We start from the raw sequence: 17,030 nt of genomic DNA, 5'->3' as shown, positions 1-17,030 counted from the left end.
CGGGTGATGTGATGGTCCCTTTCTCCCTGACACGTACCCCATAGGTTAGGTCTCGGTCTGCTCCCTTTCACTCTCCCAATGGTGGGTCATCTACAAGTTAGGTGGGCCTTCGAGGGAGGGAATCAAGTCAGCCCAAAAGGGGGTAGGAAAATATCCTTCCCACTCCTAATAAAAAAGATTTCATGAATTTTGCAGTGGCCAAGTTTGATGGGACATGGCAAAACTCAAGAGGTCCTTGGCGATCTAAATGTGAAGATCAGGTTGCCAATTAGGTGCATGAGCGGTGGACAATGATCAAGTTTCTCTCTCATGTCTTTCTTGGATTTTCTTTTAATTTAGTATAAAATGTTTGAGATCAACTAGCTAAAGTATGATGATCAAGAATTTTTTTTTTTTTTTTTTTTTTTTTTTTTTATTTTATTTTATAGAAACAGAAACCTTTCATTCCATAAAGTATTACAGACATCTAGCAAGCCATATGGCTTGAGAAAGAAAATCTGGAAAACAATCCCACCACATTTCAATTGTTTCAACATTCCAACCATGTCTAGCTAGTGTATGAGCCACTTCATTGCCTAGGCTACTAACATGTTGAAATTTATGTTCATTGAATAAAACCAGAAACTTAATTTCAGAAAACAAAATACCAAGCCTTGAAGATGATCCAGTAGATTCTTGAAAGTCTTGTATTAATAGCAAGCAACCTCTTGATTCTTATGTTGGCACAAAGCTGAATCCCTCTAAATATAGCAAGTGATTCAGCATCTTTAGGTTCTGCAACCTCATACTCAATTTTACTTGCTGCCATAATTATCTGTCTATTTTCATCTCTTAAGACAACTCCAACTCTAGCTCTATGCAAGTCAGTAAACATAGCTCCATCAACATCGAGCTTTTAGAAACTTGGCTCAGGAGGCTTCATTTACCAAAAGCATTCAGATTAGCACCAACAATCTTTTTGACTACTGTAAATTCATATTTCAAAGATAAGGAATGGGCAGTAACTTGTCTTAGCTCTACCCTTATCTGTTCATTCACAAACTTATTCCTCCTAAACTAGAATCCGCAAGCTAGCAAAAAGAACACTGCCAAATCTTCATCTCTTTTCTGTTCATGCAGTTTCATAGCCATATCCATCACTGAAATCTCCCCATCCATCTTAGTAATCAAAGGAAAAAGACCACTCCAGTGTGTGTAGATATCAGAACAAAAAATTAAAGCATGTGGCAGACTTTCTATACCTGAGTTACAAAAGCAACATGCATCTTGACTCAAGACCTTCCTTTTTGTAAGATTAGTCATTGTAGGAATTATTTCTTCACATGCGTTCCAAGTAGAAATCTTGATTTTCTGTGGTATTTTCATCTTCCACATAGCCTTCCACAAAGAAACTTGTATGCTGGCAGAAGAACATTCCCCAACATTAGCCTGCATCTATCCTCTAATAATTCGGTATGCACTTCGAACACTAAATAGCCCATTCCTCTCATGCACCCAAGTCCATCTATCAGGTTGACCATTTGGCACAATGATTATCTTCAAGATATCAGAGACTACCTTTGGATTGAAGAGAGATCTAATCTTGGATGCATTCCAACAACATGTTTGACAATCAATAATGGTCTCCACTTTTTCATTAGCTTCAACACTTCTCACATTCACATCTTGCAGCAGATTTTGGTAACCTGGGACCCAACAGTCAGTCATCAACCTTGCAATTTAACCATCACCAATCCACCACCTACATCCTTTGATCATTTCCTTGCTATCCATATACCCCTCAATGTGAAAAAGGGATTATGTCCCAACTTTGCATCCAAAAAAGAACCTCGTGGAAAGTATTTGGCCTAGTATAATCTATGCAACATTGAATTTTCATTTTGTAGAATCCTCCATCCTTGCTTAGCCAATAGCAATAGATTGAAAGTATGAAGATCCTTAAAACCTAAGCCACCCTTAGCCTTTGATTCACTATTCTTTTCCCAACTAGTCCAATGAATCATTCTCTCATTTGTTTTTGACCCCACAAAAAGCTTGGCATCAAAGCCTCCAACTCCTTAGAAAGGTTTATTGGAAGAAGAAAGTAACTCATAGAATAGGTAGGGTATGGATAGGGCCATTGCTTTTATGAGAATCTCTTTATCCCCCTTGAGAGAGCAATTTCCAACTTTGCAATTTATTCCATACTTTCGGTTTTAAGTCCAAAAAGCCCTTCTTTTGGACCTACCAACCAAAGCTGAAAAGCCTAAGTATTTTTCATGTTACTGAGCATTTTGAATTCCCCACATTTGCAAAATCCTCTCCCTTCCTTCTATTGGTACATGACTAGAAAACACCATAGTAGTTTTCTATTTATTAATTTTCTGTCTTGAAGCCTTTTCATAAGTATCTAGAAGTTCTTGAACCACTCTATTCTTCTAAATGTTTGCCTTGCAAAATATCACACTATCATCTACAAACAACAAATGATTTATCTGAGGTGCTCTTCGACATACTTTGATACTCCTAAACTTTTCATCTGTCTCAGCCTTCTTCAATAAGGAGATCAATCTCTTAGTACACAACAAAAACAAATAAGGAGAGATGAGATCTCCTTGTCTCAATCCTCTACTAGGCACAATTGGACCCTTTAGCTCACCATTAATCAGCACTGAAAAGCTCATAGTAGTTACATACTTCATGATTATATCTACCAAGTTGTTGTCAAACCCCAACTTACACATAATAGCTTCTTATAAATGCCATTCAACACTGTCATATGCCTTGCTCATATCAAATTTAAGAGACATATAACCCTGTTTACCATGTTTCTTATGCTTCAAATAATAAATTAATTCATAAGCAATAAGAACGTTATTTGAGATTAATTGAACAGGGACAAAAGCACTTGAGTTTATGAAATTAATACAGGTAGCACTATTTTCAATCTATTTGCAAATCTCAGTTTGCAAATCATCTTTGAGATTAGCTTGTAAATGATATTATATAAGCTAATTGGCCTAAAATCAACCATCCTTTCAAAGAACTTTTTTTTTTCTTAAGGATAAGAGTAATGAAAGTATGGTTCAAGTCTTTTGGGAACTCACCAATTTGCACGACATTCAACATTGATGCGGTAACTGATTTGCCTACAACATGCCAATACCTCTGGAAAAAATTTGGGGCCATTCCATCATGGCTAGGAGCCTTTGAAGGGTTCATCCCCTTGAGAGCAGCAACAACCCCTCTTTCAGTATAAGGACTATTCAACTCCTCATTCATTGAGCTTGTTATCCGGCCAGTTAAGTTGTTCAAGAAATCAATATTACCCCTCTCTTCAGCAGTTGAAAATAAGTCTTGAAAATAGCCCAAAAGAATTATGTCCCTTGTTTCTTCCTGCCAATCCCCATTGCCATCTTTGAGCTTCTTTATATAGTTCCCATTCCTCCTATGTGAAGCTTTCTTATGAAAAAATCTTGTATTTTAGTCACCTTCTTTTAACCAAAGAGCTCCTGAGCATTGCCTCCACATAAGTTCCTCTTGTCAGCCATTATTGTACCTCAGTCCTTGCAAAACAATGTTCCTCTCTATCAGCATAAGTTGGATCCCTCTCTTGTAACATTTTGAGATTCTATTGTGCTTTCTTTATCTGATTTTGAACCCTGCCAAAAGTAGTTTTATTCCATATTTCTAATCTTCTATTGCAATATGAAATTCTTGTCATCACCTTTGCCATATCATTTCTATGAAACAAGTTACCCTAAGAACTCTCTAAAATCTGTTCACAACATCTTTCCCCCACCCACATTGCCTCAAATTGAAATACTTTCTTTCTTGATCTTTGAATAACACTTCCTTCCAATTCCAACCATATGGGAAGGTGGTCAAAGTATACAACAGAACCATGAGTTACAACTGCTTGGAAAAACCAGTCAATCCACTGAGAGTTAGCAAGGTACCTATCCAACCTTTTACTAATACAATTCATACCCTCCCTACAATTACACCATGTAACATAGGACCTTGGAAACCCAAGTCCCTCAGAGCACAATCAGAGATTACATCTCTAAAATCTTTCATTTGTTGTTTTGGCCTTTCCCTTCCTTATATTTTCTCATTAGGAGCCACAATTTCATTAAAATCCCCAAATACAACCTTGGGATCCTCTCTTCTACATAAAGACTTTATCAAGGCCCAAGCCAAATGTCTAAACCTTGCATCTGGATGCCCATAAATCCCCGTTAAATACCAACATTTAAACTCATTCTAATTTGAAATAATAGTTTTGACACATGCATCAATGTGGTTGTTTGAATAACTACAAATTGTAAGATCAATATCCTTCTTCAAAAAAAAAAAAAAAAAAAAACAATTCCACCCCTTCTTCCTTCACAATCTGTAGCTAAGCAATTCACAAAACCAAGTTGGAACTTACATCTTTCCACCTCGAGAACATGAAGTTTGGTCTCTTGCAAGAATACAATATCAGGCCCTTCATTCGTGACTAGGTCTCAAAGTGTGCAAATGCCTTGTGGGTTCCCAAGCCCATGAGCATTCTAGCTTAGGATCTTCATTGACTTAGGCGGGGCTGTTCACTGATATCTTTGTTGGTTCCTCTGCATGATCCCCTTTTCCTTTCCTCTACAACATCTTCCTTTTAGAGCAACACCCCTCTCCTTCCTCAAGCTCACTTCCTTCCTTTCTTTTTTTAACTATTGTTTTCTGAACATGAACCCTGATCTGGGGGTTGATGTGCCTTACTAAAATAGACTTCCACTTACGGGCTTCATGTTCAGAAGGCTTCTATTGTTTGGGATGGACAATACTCTTTCCCTTGGGCTCTCCATGGACGTTATGATCATTAGGCCCATAATTCTTTAAAATCATCCCCTCAAACTCCTTTTGATTTTCCTTAGCACCAGCTTGCACCAACATTATAGCATCACCATTAACAGCCATTATGTCATCCCCTTTATTACTATCATAAACCATTTTCCTTTCCTCCATCCCCTCCTCTCCTTTACTGCATTGGCTAACGTTTTGACCCTCTTCATTATCTTCTGCAATTATCAGATTTTGAGCTCGTGTAACAGAAGCTTCAGCCTCCTTGCTCGTTTCTGTCATTGGTACAGCTGTTGGAGGGAAATGCTCACCACCAACACCATTATCAGAATTCCTCTTTCGACGGTCTCCTTCACCTAGATTGCTTCCAGTAGACCTCACCTATACTTCATATGGGAATCCATCCTTTTCCACACTATCTTTCATAGACTCCCATTATTCACATTCCTTATGTCCATGCCTTAGTAGACCACAACAATAGCAAAATATTGGTAGACGTTAATATGAGAATCTGGTCTAGCTCGACCTCCCATTTCCAAAATCAATCATCTTTCCTTGGAGTAATGGCTTTGTAACATTAATAGAAACTCATACCCACATGAACTCACCCCACCCAATTTCACCATGCAAAATATCTACTTCTTGCACCATTCCAATGCTACTGCCTAGCAAGTTCCCAATATATTCATTTCTTGCACCAAGAGGTAAACCATGCATACGAACCCAGAATAGTGCCTCTGTAATTTGAATTTGATAAATAGGTTGTTTCCCATCCACCTCCTTGAATAACACTAATTGTTTATCAAAAGACCATGGACCCTCGCAGATCACACACTCCTTATCTCTCAAGTCTTCAAATTCCACCAACATCAGCGTAGCATTCAACTCTCGGATCCTGATGTGCTTGATAGGCCTCCAAACCCTTCTCATCATTTGTTTAAAGGCATCTCAATTGTAATATTGTTTCGTCAAAACCTTGGTAATCAGACATGACCACCAAGATGAAATGCAGCTTCCAACTTGTGAGTCTCCACTTGAATCGTCTATTGTTTCTGATCAAGATAGCCTCTTGTATAGCTCCTCCAAATTATCCTCCAGGCCAAAGAGAAAAACTTGCACTAGGATAGGAAGAAAACCTCTACTCTAGAGAGAGATAGAGGAAGAGATGATCGATGATCAAGAGTTGATATTAACATGGAACGTACGAAGGAGAACTATTGCGTTCAGTCGAAGAAATGTTTTGATCTTAGGGTTTCATGGAACTCGAACCCGAAGTCATCAATGGCAATAGGTTTGAGCTCCAAAGTCTAAAAAAAAAAAAACACACATACACACACACAAATGAGGTCCAAAGTTCCTATAAAACCAAGCAAAAAATCAATTAAAGCAATTAAAGAGACAATCGTATAGAAAGGACATACATGAGATCAAATTAAAAGGAAGGTCGGTAGTGAAGAAAAGCCCAAAATGCGCTGAAAAGTATTGGAACCAATATATATAGGGATCATCGGGTGGCAGCAAACAATAACAAATATATGAGAGAGTACTATCAATCATAAGACTACTTTCATTTGAAATTAGAAAAACCATACTTTGGAGTAGGCTCAAAGCCAGCTCGCCAATGTTTATTTGTCTTCTTCTTCTTCTTCTTCTTCTTCTTTTTTTCATTTTTCTTTCCCTTTTTTTTAAAAAAAAAAAAAAAACTATTTTTGGTTTGAATATGTGTGAGAGTGTTACACCCACCCCACCTTTGATCACATTGTCGCAATTAGTACCACTCATTTTCCACCGCTTGCTTGCATGATCACTTCATTATTGCCAATACCATAATATATGCCAAGGACGTGCGATGTGAATATGTGGTCACTAACACTTCATCTATACAATTATTGTCAATCACTCTTACATATACATATATATTATGGGGAGTGACATAAGTTCATCGGGCGCCACACCTCCTCATGAACTGTGTATAAGTACTACTTCAATCTATTTCATTATTCATAAAAAAGAAAAAAAAAAAGAAAAAAAAATTGAAAGTGAAGTGATTTAGCCACAAATAAATTTCATAAAAATAAATTTATAAATAAATGTGATTTGATGAGGTACGTACGTCAGATTGTAAAGTTATATTTATTGTAAAATAGATCTAGTTATTGTAGTTAGTCATGTATCACATGAAATTAATCATATCAGTTTGTAAGTTTACTTTTGTAAAACCTCTTTACGATTGTGGCACTACTCAAATTGAATTAATTGCATCTAGTACTCATTTTTTTTGTAGAATTGATTGATAGAATAATGTTCATTACTTGCTCAAAACCCCCTTTTGTTTTTTACTTACTTACAAGTCATTGTTGTGGTGCATATATTTGTTCATGCCATCTCTAGTAATTACCAGAGATGGTTCACAAGTTGTTAAGAGAGAAGTATAGGTACCCAACACACCAATAACAGACCCCGCAACCAAAATCCCCACAATTATTATCAACTCAGACCCCAAACTCTGAGCAGTTTTGTGCATCTTTAGGCCATAGCACAAGCAAGGGTTTTGCATTGAAAATTTTATATATATGCTAACTACAAAGCCGCTCACGGGCACCGCATAGACATCTTAATCGATTTTCATTAGAATAAACCAATCTGTAGTGCAGGCATCTTGAATATTCATCATTGCCAAATCATGGCTGCTCGTGGGTCTCGCCTGTACGCCTCAAGCCTTCATCACGCTTTAGCAAAATGGCTTAGGTTTTCAAATCTCAAACTCGTAATTTATATTACATTAACCTAATTGGTTTTTTGGTGAAAACCTCCAAGGACAATCGAACTCTGTCTCTTGCCAAAGCAGGGTGGTGGAACTCAACCTCCTGACACAACAGTGTGGTCGAGCATCTTCTTCACCAAGGTTGAGTCCCTAGACTCACGATGAACATGGGCTCGCAAGTCCCTTAACTGCATGACCCTCGCCCCACCGAGGTTTGAGTCCATAGACTCGTAGTTAACATGGGCCCTACCAATAGACTCGCAGTGAACACATGTCCCACCAAGGTTTGAGTCCCTAGACTCACAGTGAACTCGGGCCCCACCGACATCGAGTCCCTAGACTCACGGTGAACACGGGCTCGCAAGTCCCTTGATTGCATGGCCCACACCCCACCAAGGTTGAGTCCTTAGACTAGCAATGAACATGGGTCCCACTAAGGACAATTTTGGCCTAGACTCTCGGTGAACACAGGTCTCACCAAGGTTGAGTCCCTAGACTCGCAGTGAACACGGGCCTCAAAGAGGTCAAATCCCCAGACTAGCGGTGAACACAGTCCTGCAAGTCCCTTGACTACATGAGCCTCACCCCTTACAACCACGTATTCCCACACTCACACTTAGACAGCATAATGCCTTTTCTAGCAAGTGATGAGTGATGACACTCATGCCACAACCGCCGCCAGTAGCTAAGAAGGACCTTGGGTGTCGAGGGCTTCCTGAACACTTAAGCGTGGGTTACTGCAAATAAATTCTAATATTAACACCAAGGCAACTTCAAACAGCAATTCACACCAAGGGGCATAAAAAAAAAAATACTACTACAAACAAATAGCAAAAAACAATAATAGAAATACACATTTTTTGCTAAAAATAAACAATTTACTGCAGCATGTCAAGCAAACGTTCATAAAAAAATTCCAAGCCGAGCTCCGCAATCGTGACTAGTGCAGTCAAGAATATCTCCCAACTAACTCTCTAAGCTGAGCTCCACAGTTACAACTAGCGCGCAGTTGAGCGCATCTCCTGCTTACGTCTTTAAAACCAAGCTCCTCGCTAGGGAAGTTTCATTGTTTTTTACAAACAAACAGAAAACCAGGGACCAGTTGCCAGAGTTTATTTTCCTGCAGACTATCTTTAGCACAGCTTGACTTAAAAATTCTCAAAGTATTCTTGTTGAGCAAATCGACCTTAAGAATCGCATCCATCTATTGGGGATAAATTCAATTGGATCCAGTCCATCACTAATAATAAGGAAAGAGATAAATGTAAGAATTTTGCCTAGAGATAAAACCAATAAGGGATAAGGCCAGTGAACTCAGACTCGTAAAAGGAAAGGAGTTTACAAGACAACTTGGATTCAATCATTCTAAGGAAGAAAATAGATCTCTAGAAAAGGAGGAGGTCTCTAAAAATCAAGGGGCTCTCTACAACTTCTCTATGCACAGACTTCACCACGCACAATTAACTCCAAAGAATCTTCTCTCAAGGGAGGCATCATCTTCAACCACTCGAAATTCTAAATTTATCTATTGTATTGAGAGACATGTAAGGTTACGAGGGATATGTGAAATCACCTATCATAGTAGATTTTTTTCTCTAAACAACCTGTAAATATAGGTTTTTATATCGAACTATGTAAATTTCTGTATCTCTTTATTTATTTTTTATTTATTTATTTATTATTTATTTTATAGATGAATACAAAGAACACGATATTGATATCCGAGTCATTATCCTAAGTCGGTGATGACTTTTTCGTCCGAGTTTGTTATGCATTTTTGACAATAACAGGAACAATACAGGTATCAACGGGTGACAGTAAACAGTAACAAATAATTGTAGATTCCATTAATTAATAGGTCAAAAGAGCCGTCTAATTGGATGGTGAAAGTTACGATATACGTGTTTGCACTAATTGGAGTCGTCTAATTCCATTAATTAATGAGTTTGGGGCCGGGGTGGGTGCAGATGTTGCAGACAGAACATTCAACTCACCTACTGAGGTGCAGACATGCATGATCATAAGACTACTTTTCCCCCAGTCTTCCTTTGAATTTAGAAAAACCATACCTTGCATGCAGTACTAAGGTCAAAGCTAGCCAATGTTTATTTGTCCTTTTTTATTTATTTATTTATTTATTTATTATAACTATTTTTGGTTTGAATATATGTACATGATCAGTGGCAATTAATAGCACTCATTTTTCAACTTTTGCTTGCATAGTATCACTTCATTATTGCCAATACCATAATATATAATGCCCAGGAAGTGCGATGTGAGTATGTGGTCACTACTAGCTAACACTTCATCTATACAATTAATGTGATCAATGATCACTCTTACATATACATATATATACATTATGGGGAGTGACATAATTTCGTCGGCCGGCCCCACCTCCTCATGAATTGTGTATAAGTCCTACTTCAATCTGTTTCATATTATTCATCAAGAAAATTGAATTATTTTACTCACAAATGAATTTCATAAAAATAAATTAATAAAATGATGTAGTTTGATATGGTATGTAAGTTAGATGATGAAGTTATTTTTAATATAAAATAAATCTAGCTAGCGTATCACATAAAATTAATCATATTAGTTTGTAATTGAATCTAGTATTCTTTTGTTTTGTTGAATCGATCGATCGATCGTAGAATATTCATTATTTGCTCAAAACTCTTTATTTTTACTAACAAGTTATTGTTCTGGTACTGCATATATTTTTGCATGCCATCTCTAGGAATATTTATCAGAGATGGTTCACAATTTGTTTAAGAGAAGTATAGGTACCCAGTACACCAATAAAGGACCCCGTAACCAAAATCCCCACAATTATTATCAGCTCAGACCCAAAACTCTGAGCAGTTTCGTGCATCTTTAGGTAGCACAAGCAAGGGAAAAGTATCGAGACTGTAACACCCAAAAAGGCACCAATAAATGCCATGACGTAGCCGAAAAATGGTACGGTGCAGGCTGCAGTTACTGTGCTCATCACAATTGCCGTTCTGATGAGGATGCTGATAAATCGGCTGTTTCGAACAGGAAGCTTGGCCTCAATGGCGGTGGCAATTGGTGTAGTTATGACTGCATACTTTGTGAGGGGATTCATGAGTGTGGTATAAATTGCTATTTTTGCGCTTATTTTTCTGGGAGGAAGATTTAGTGTCACTTGAGACATGCAGTTTTCTCCGTACATAAGGTAGCCTAGTATTCCCATTGATCCATAGTTGATGGTGAGAGTCACAAAAAGGACGAGTAAAACCTGCAACGACAGGATAATATTGCTGATCAACATCAACCTTTTTAATTAAAACTAAACAATATATGTCTCTTGTGTGTGTAGAAGCTTTCCAATACAAGATTATAAATTGGAAAAGTCACCTGTGTTTATGTGTTTAGCTTTTTTTAGTCTTTTTTTTTTTTAGCTGTTAGGTGAGCATCTTAAATTAGTTTTGTTTTCGTCAAATAAGGACCTGGGTTTTGGCCTCTTGCCAAACTGGTCGTACTGTGTCCAACATTACATGATGTCACGCAGCCGGTAACGTACGTGTTAGCACATGTTTATGAAAAAGTGAGGAAAATAAAACAGAAATAATGAAAGAAAAACACAAAAAGTAGGATAATAAGGAGGAAAAAATAAAAACAAGGCTAGAAAACAAAAGGAAGAAAAGAATTATGGCCCAGCCATGCGTGGATCCCATTTGGCATGAACTTTGATAGTTTTCTTTTCTCCTTGAAATGATAGTTGATGTAAAAGACATATCATCCACGCTGTTCTTTGGGATATTGGAGATGCAGCTGCTACTTACCTTGGAGAACTGGCTTCTATCTTTCATGGAATTGCATAGAGTGGGGAAAACCGCATGGCCACAATAACAGAAGGCAAACAAGCTTATAGTAGTAGGGAGTCCTCCCCATTTCAACAGTATATCCCCTTCATGGAATCCGACCCCATCCACAGCCCCAGCCCAGAAAACACAAACAACCAAAATAACAGAAGATAAAACCCCTCCAGCCGAAAGATAGGCCAGCACACCTAAGTTCTTCAGCCATGTAGTTGGCAGAATTAAGAGGGCAGTGAGCAAAACAAAGCCGTTTTTCCCTCCAACTCGTAGGCCTGCGACTTTGAATCCCATGTCCGGAAACAACTTGTGTAAATTGTCGCCTTCTAATATCAGAAACTCTACTGCAACTAAGTACAGCTCGAGATACATGAAAATGGATGTCATGGCTCTTCCTTTGTATCCGAAAGCAGCCTCACCTATATCAGGATAAGTTTTGATGATGGGGTTTGCAGCCATGCATCGATGTAGAAGGAACCCTGTGTAGCAGCAGAGAATTGCTAATAGGAAAAGAAATATTAAGCTCAGCCACCCTCCCTGAGAAAGCGCATATGGAATTGACAGAATCCCCAAACCTGAAAAACATACTAAATAGTTTAAATATTAGATTATAGCAATTCATATTAGATTATATTAAATGCTGGATCTTCGATCGGCATCCTGGACAAAAACGTATAATTTCAAATGATCCGTTTAAATCATTACTCGATCATGCCTACGTTTTTGTCATGGTATCAAAAGCATATATATATATATATATATATATATATCTATATATACACACACACACACACTCAAGGTAGATAGAGTACCTAATAAGGCGTTGATCCCGTTAAAGCAAGTTTTCAGGAAGGTAGTGCCTTTGGCACGTTGCTCGGACTGTGAGAGCTGGTTTTGGCTCTCCATCACCTCTCCCTTTAGGCATTCCATCTTTTGTTGCCCACTATCTGAAACCACAGCTTCAAAGGGAGAAGGCATATAGATTTTTTAATTGAGGACCTATGTACTGTCTGATCCCTTATAAGAGGCATCGTTTTGGAAAAATAACACCAATAATTTTTTTTGTATCAAGGATCTCAATACGGGAAAGCTCCTTCTTCACGGACCAACTAAAGATGGCCTATATTCTTATCTTAAGCCATCCACAACCAAAGTTGCTTTCATTGGAGAAAAAGCATCGCTTCAAACTTGGCACAACCGGCTTGGTCATCCCTTCTCTTCGCTTGGTCATGTAAAATTTTTATCTTCTCATGCACTTCCATTAATGTCTTCAAATAAGGCTCCTTCTACTTGTGAGTACTCTTGTCAACAAGCAGCAAAGAGTCAAAAGTTTCCGTTTTATTTGTCACCATCTAAATCCACCAATGTTTTAGATTTAATTTTCTCTGATGTTTGAGGCCCTTCCCCCATTCCTTGTGGTGATGGCCATTGGTACTATGTTACCTTCGTTGATGATTTTAACAAATTCACGTGGTTGTTTCCTCTCACTCGCAAATATGATGTTGAGAAAACCTTCTATCATTTTCAATTATTTATGGAACTTCAATTTGGCACTAAAATCAAGGCAATTCAAACAGATTGGGCGGGAGAATATCATCGTTTAAACACCTACTTTTGATTAATTGGTATTTCACATCATCTAATTTGCCCACATACTCATGAACAAAATGGATCAATCAAAAGAAAACACTGACATATTGTTGAAACTAGGCTCTCTCTTATGGCCCATGCTGGAATGCCAGAGTATTTTTGGGTTGATACTTTTCAAACTGCATGTTTCCTCATTAATCATCTTTTATCTCTAGATAATCATAACAAATACCCCATTCAACATATTTTCAATGTCAAGCCTGATTACAAATTTTTTAAAACTTTGGGATGTGCTTGCTAGCCCAATTTGCATCCCTATAACTCTCACAAGATGTACTGTCAGTCTAAATTGTGTATTTTTAAGGACAACAATCCTTTCTATAAAGGTTACAAATGTTTCCATCAGCCCACGGGCCACACTTACATTTCCAAGGACGTTCAATTTGATGAAGCCTGCTTTCCCTTTCTTGGGCCTCATTTGGCCCAACCTTCTATGGTTCAAAATTCTATTGCTTTTCTTCCTTTTTTTCAAGTCCATCAAACGCAACCAAGGGACTCCACAATGGGCCACCTATGCAACCACATCAGGCCTACAGATTTAGAAATAGAACGATTGAGATCGAAGGAAAAAGAGATGCTAACTCGATTAGATCAAGCAGCAGATTTAGAAGTAAGATTAGAAGAGATGCTATAATTAAATAACCAAAAAATATTTGAACAATTCTATTCAATGATGTCCCAAAACTCTATGCCACCACTACCACCACAATCATAATTCATTTAATTTTTTTAATTGCCTTTATTTATGATATTCGTAAACATTTGAATAATTGATGTATATATGATTACAATTTGTGTGATATTAGAATATTCTTTTTAATTAAATTTCAATCTGTTTGACCAATACCGTTCGAACTTTAAATAACCCGTTCAAATGGTAAATTACCATTTATGCATACATTCGAACAAAAATAGACCCATTCGAACAAAAAAACACATTTGAACGTATCGAAAAATACATTCTATATGTTTGTTTGAACAATTAAATATTTATTCAAATAACGTTATTTTTCAAAACTCTGTTCGAACAGAAATTTTTTCATTCGAACTTGATTCTGAGACGACATTTTTTTGTCTAAAAAAAATCCGTTCAAACGATTTTGATTGGTTCTGCCTAATTTCGTCCCTAAAAATATTTTTTGGAGATGAAAATCAATTTTTGTCTCCAAAACGTTTTTGAGACGGTCTTTCTGAGAAAAAAATTTTTCATCTCCAAAAACTTCTAGGGATGAAATTTGGATTTTTTGAGATAATTTGTTGTCTCAAAAAACCAATTCTCTTGTAGTGTAGTGTATTGTGTTCAAGTCCCAAGAACTGCGTAATTGATCAGTTTGCTCCAATTAATAAATTAGGAAGATAAATGTCCAAAACTAATTTACTTTAAGCCACGCACACACGCACCTCATCTAGATCTGCCTGCATGCAGTTCAATTTCTCAAATGAATCTTGGTTGAGATCATGATTAATTTGGTCCCCATATAGCCGAAATGTTCTTTTCTTTTTTCCCCCACGAATAGGGAAATGCCAAAGGAAAGGGAAAAGGAAAATAAAGATGCCGTGTACAACTTGAAATGTTCAATTAATTAATTTTATTGCATTCATGTGGTACGTAAGAATATTATAAAATTATTTTTATTGTAAAATAGATTAATGTATCATGCGAAATTACGTTAATTTATAAATTTAGTACTTTTGTAAAACTTTTTTATAACTATATATACTACTACTATTCAAAAAATTAATATGTCAACCTGATTAATTTGTTATGCAATGATACCACATAGCACAAAAGATTATATATCTTAGGAAAAAATTATTTACAAGATCATATTTTGATAAATAAGGCATAGAAGTGACGTACGTGAAGAAAGTGGAAAATACTTTCAATTGTAAAGATGAGATTTATTACCCACTACAAGAAAAATAGCTTTTTGTGTCACTTAAATTGAATACAAAAAATATAAAATAGTTGCAAAAAAAACTTTGGCAACCATTTTGTGTTTTTCGCATCCAATTTAAGTTACACAAAAAGTCATTTTTCTTGTAATGAATTGTCAAAGAATTTTAAATATAGTTATGCAATATATTGTTATAGCACATAAATCAAGTAAACATAGGGTGAAAGTAAGTAATGCAAGTGAATTTAAAAAAAAAAAAAAAAGAAAAAAAAAAGAAAGAAAGAAAGAAATAAAATCAGAACTAACTGAGTGATTTTTTCTTTTAAAGAAATAAGTGGCAAGCACAAAAAGAAAACTTGAAGTGTTTAATTTATCTTGGAACATTACAAGTATTATGATATTTACAGAAAAAAGGGTAACTGTCGTAATACCTATTCACTAAAAAAGAAAGTAATATGATATTCACTAGCAGCTAGCACCAATGTTAAATTGTTGCTTCCCAAGTCCAAACCCAACCCCATGCCCACAACTAGGCTTGTGCAAAAAATCTGATGACTCAGCCCGTCAGTGAGACCCTACCCGTTGACCCGACAGAGAAACAAGGTTTGAACTAGCTTGTAAGTTGAACCCGCTAAATGTCAAAATGATCTTATCCACTACGTGTTTAAGAGCTTAAGGGATCTCAAACCCTAACTGCCAACCCTCTCAAAATCTCAAACCCTTGCTGCCATCCCTCCCCATTTCTCTCTATCATCATTGTCATTGATGTTGTCTCCATTTGTGATCACTGTCAGCTCCATTCATCATCATCATTTTTTAACCTAATAGACTCTCACCATTTCTTTTCTTTCACGCCAATTTCTGTTTGGTTGCCAAGAAGTGGGTGCTCGGGAATAGCTCCGTTGAATTTGCTTCTGGGAGATGATGCAGTTTTTTTTTCCTTTTTGTGTGTTTTTTCTCTGACTTTAATTATGTGTGTTGCTTTTGGGTGCTCAGGGTACTATATACTATACTGCTTCAGCTTCACGACCGATCAATCCTCATACCTCCACCTCCAAGCTTCACATTTACTTGTTGTCATGTGCGATGTTGATTCTAGGTCTGATCCAACCCCCCCATTTCTCATTCCTCTATTAAATGATTTCTCTCTCTCTCTCTCTCTCTCTCTCTCTCTCTCTCTCTCTCTCTCTCTCTCTCTCTCTCTCTCTCTCTTCTTACAGTCCTCTGGGTATTACACCAACTTCGTTTATACCTATGTTGAACATATATGTGTCTCTAAGGCTAGCTGAAGGGACATGAGAGATTACGGGGTTGAAGCCTTGAAGGGAAAAACATATCAAGAAAATGTCATTGAAAAAAAAAAGCGTTGACCCGACTAGAGTCGGGTCAGTTTGTGTTGTCCCGGGAGTCTAGTCGGTCCGAATAGAGCCCAGGCACAGATCGGATTGGTCAGGTTGCAGGCCTACCCATGACACCGTTTGGTTTGGTCAGGTTGCAGGTCTAGCAGTGGAAGAGCCAAAATGACACCGTTTTGGTAAGGCTTCTTCTCTCTTTCTCTCCCTCCCATTCTGACAGTTTTCCTCCTTCCCCTATGTATATTTTCTCCCCACTTTCTCTTCCCCAATACTGCCTTCGCCACACGTCTTCAGTTTTCCTCACCTTCTAGGTTTCTCTCTCAACAGATCCCTTCACTCCCTCTCCCTCTCCTACGATTTTCTTTGTGATTTGGTGCTGTGTTTCTATAAGTTCTTCTTATATTAGTGTTTCCATCGATCCTACCCACTGAAAATGTTACCAATCGACGATAAGTTCTTCCCCCACTCCTCTCACTCACTTCATCTTTTGTATCACCCTGCCTCCTCACAAAATCCTCTCTCTTCCTCACACAGATTATCCCTCCCTTTACCCTGTCATGCACCTCCATAGTCAAGGCTCTTCCCCAGTTGACTCTCCTCATGCTGCTCTCTCTTTGTCTCTCTCTCTCTCTCTCCCCTCGAGATATAAGAGGTTGTTTTATGGCTAGACACAGAGTGCCAACACCACAATCTGTGG

General features: G+C 37.4%; 1 protein-coding gene across 1 annotated transcript; it reads right to left on the bottom strand.

Moving 5' to 3' along the window:
• Positions 1-10,224: 10,224 nt before the first annotated feature.
• Positions 10,225-12,496, bottom strand: LOC122314093 (amino acid transporter AVT1I-like). Its single transcript, XM_043129500.1, has 3 exons — positions 12,243-12,496; positions 11,398-12,005; positions 10,225-10,850 (listed from the first exon to the last, which is right to left on the bottom strand). The coding sequence occupies exons 1-3, from the start codon at positions 12,406-12,408 to the stop codon at positions 10,338-10,340; spliced, it is 1,287 nt and encodes a 428-aa protein (XP_042985434.1). The 5' UTR covers positions 12,409-12,496; the 3' UTR covers positions 10,225-10,337.
• Between the last annotated feature and the right edge of the window lie 4,534 nt (positions 12,497-17,030).

The sequence above is a fragment of the Carya illinoinensis genome, chromosome 6 (assembly GCF_018687715.1).
Source record: "Carya illinoinensis cultivar Pawnee chromosome 6, C.illinoinensisPawnee_v1, whole genome shotgun sequence".
NCBI lineage: Eukaryota > Viridiplantae > Streptophyta > Magnoliopsida > Fagales > Juglandaceae > Carya > Carya illinoinensis.
Note: the sequence above shows the minus strand (reverse complement) of the source record. Positions and strands in the feature narration are given on the sequence as shown.

Bases quoted from the DNA above. Each gene is read 5' to 3' on its own strand.
- LOC122314093 (XM_043129500.1), bottom strand. From the start codon at position 12,408: ATGCCTTCTCCCTTTGAAGCTGTGGTTTCAGATAGTGGGCAACAAAAG. The intron at 12,006-12,242 runs GTACTCTATCTA...TATGTTTTTCAG, and splicing joins CGGGATCAACGCCTTATTAG to GTTTGGGGATTCTGTCAATT. The intron at 10,851-11,397 runs GTAAGTAGCAGC...CTGTCGTTGCAG, and splicing joins ATAGAAGCCAGTTCTCCAAG to GTTTTACTCGTCCTTTTTGT.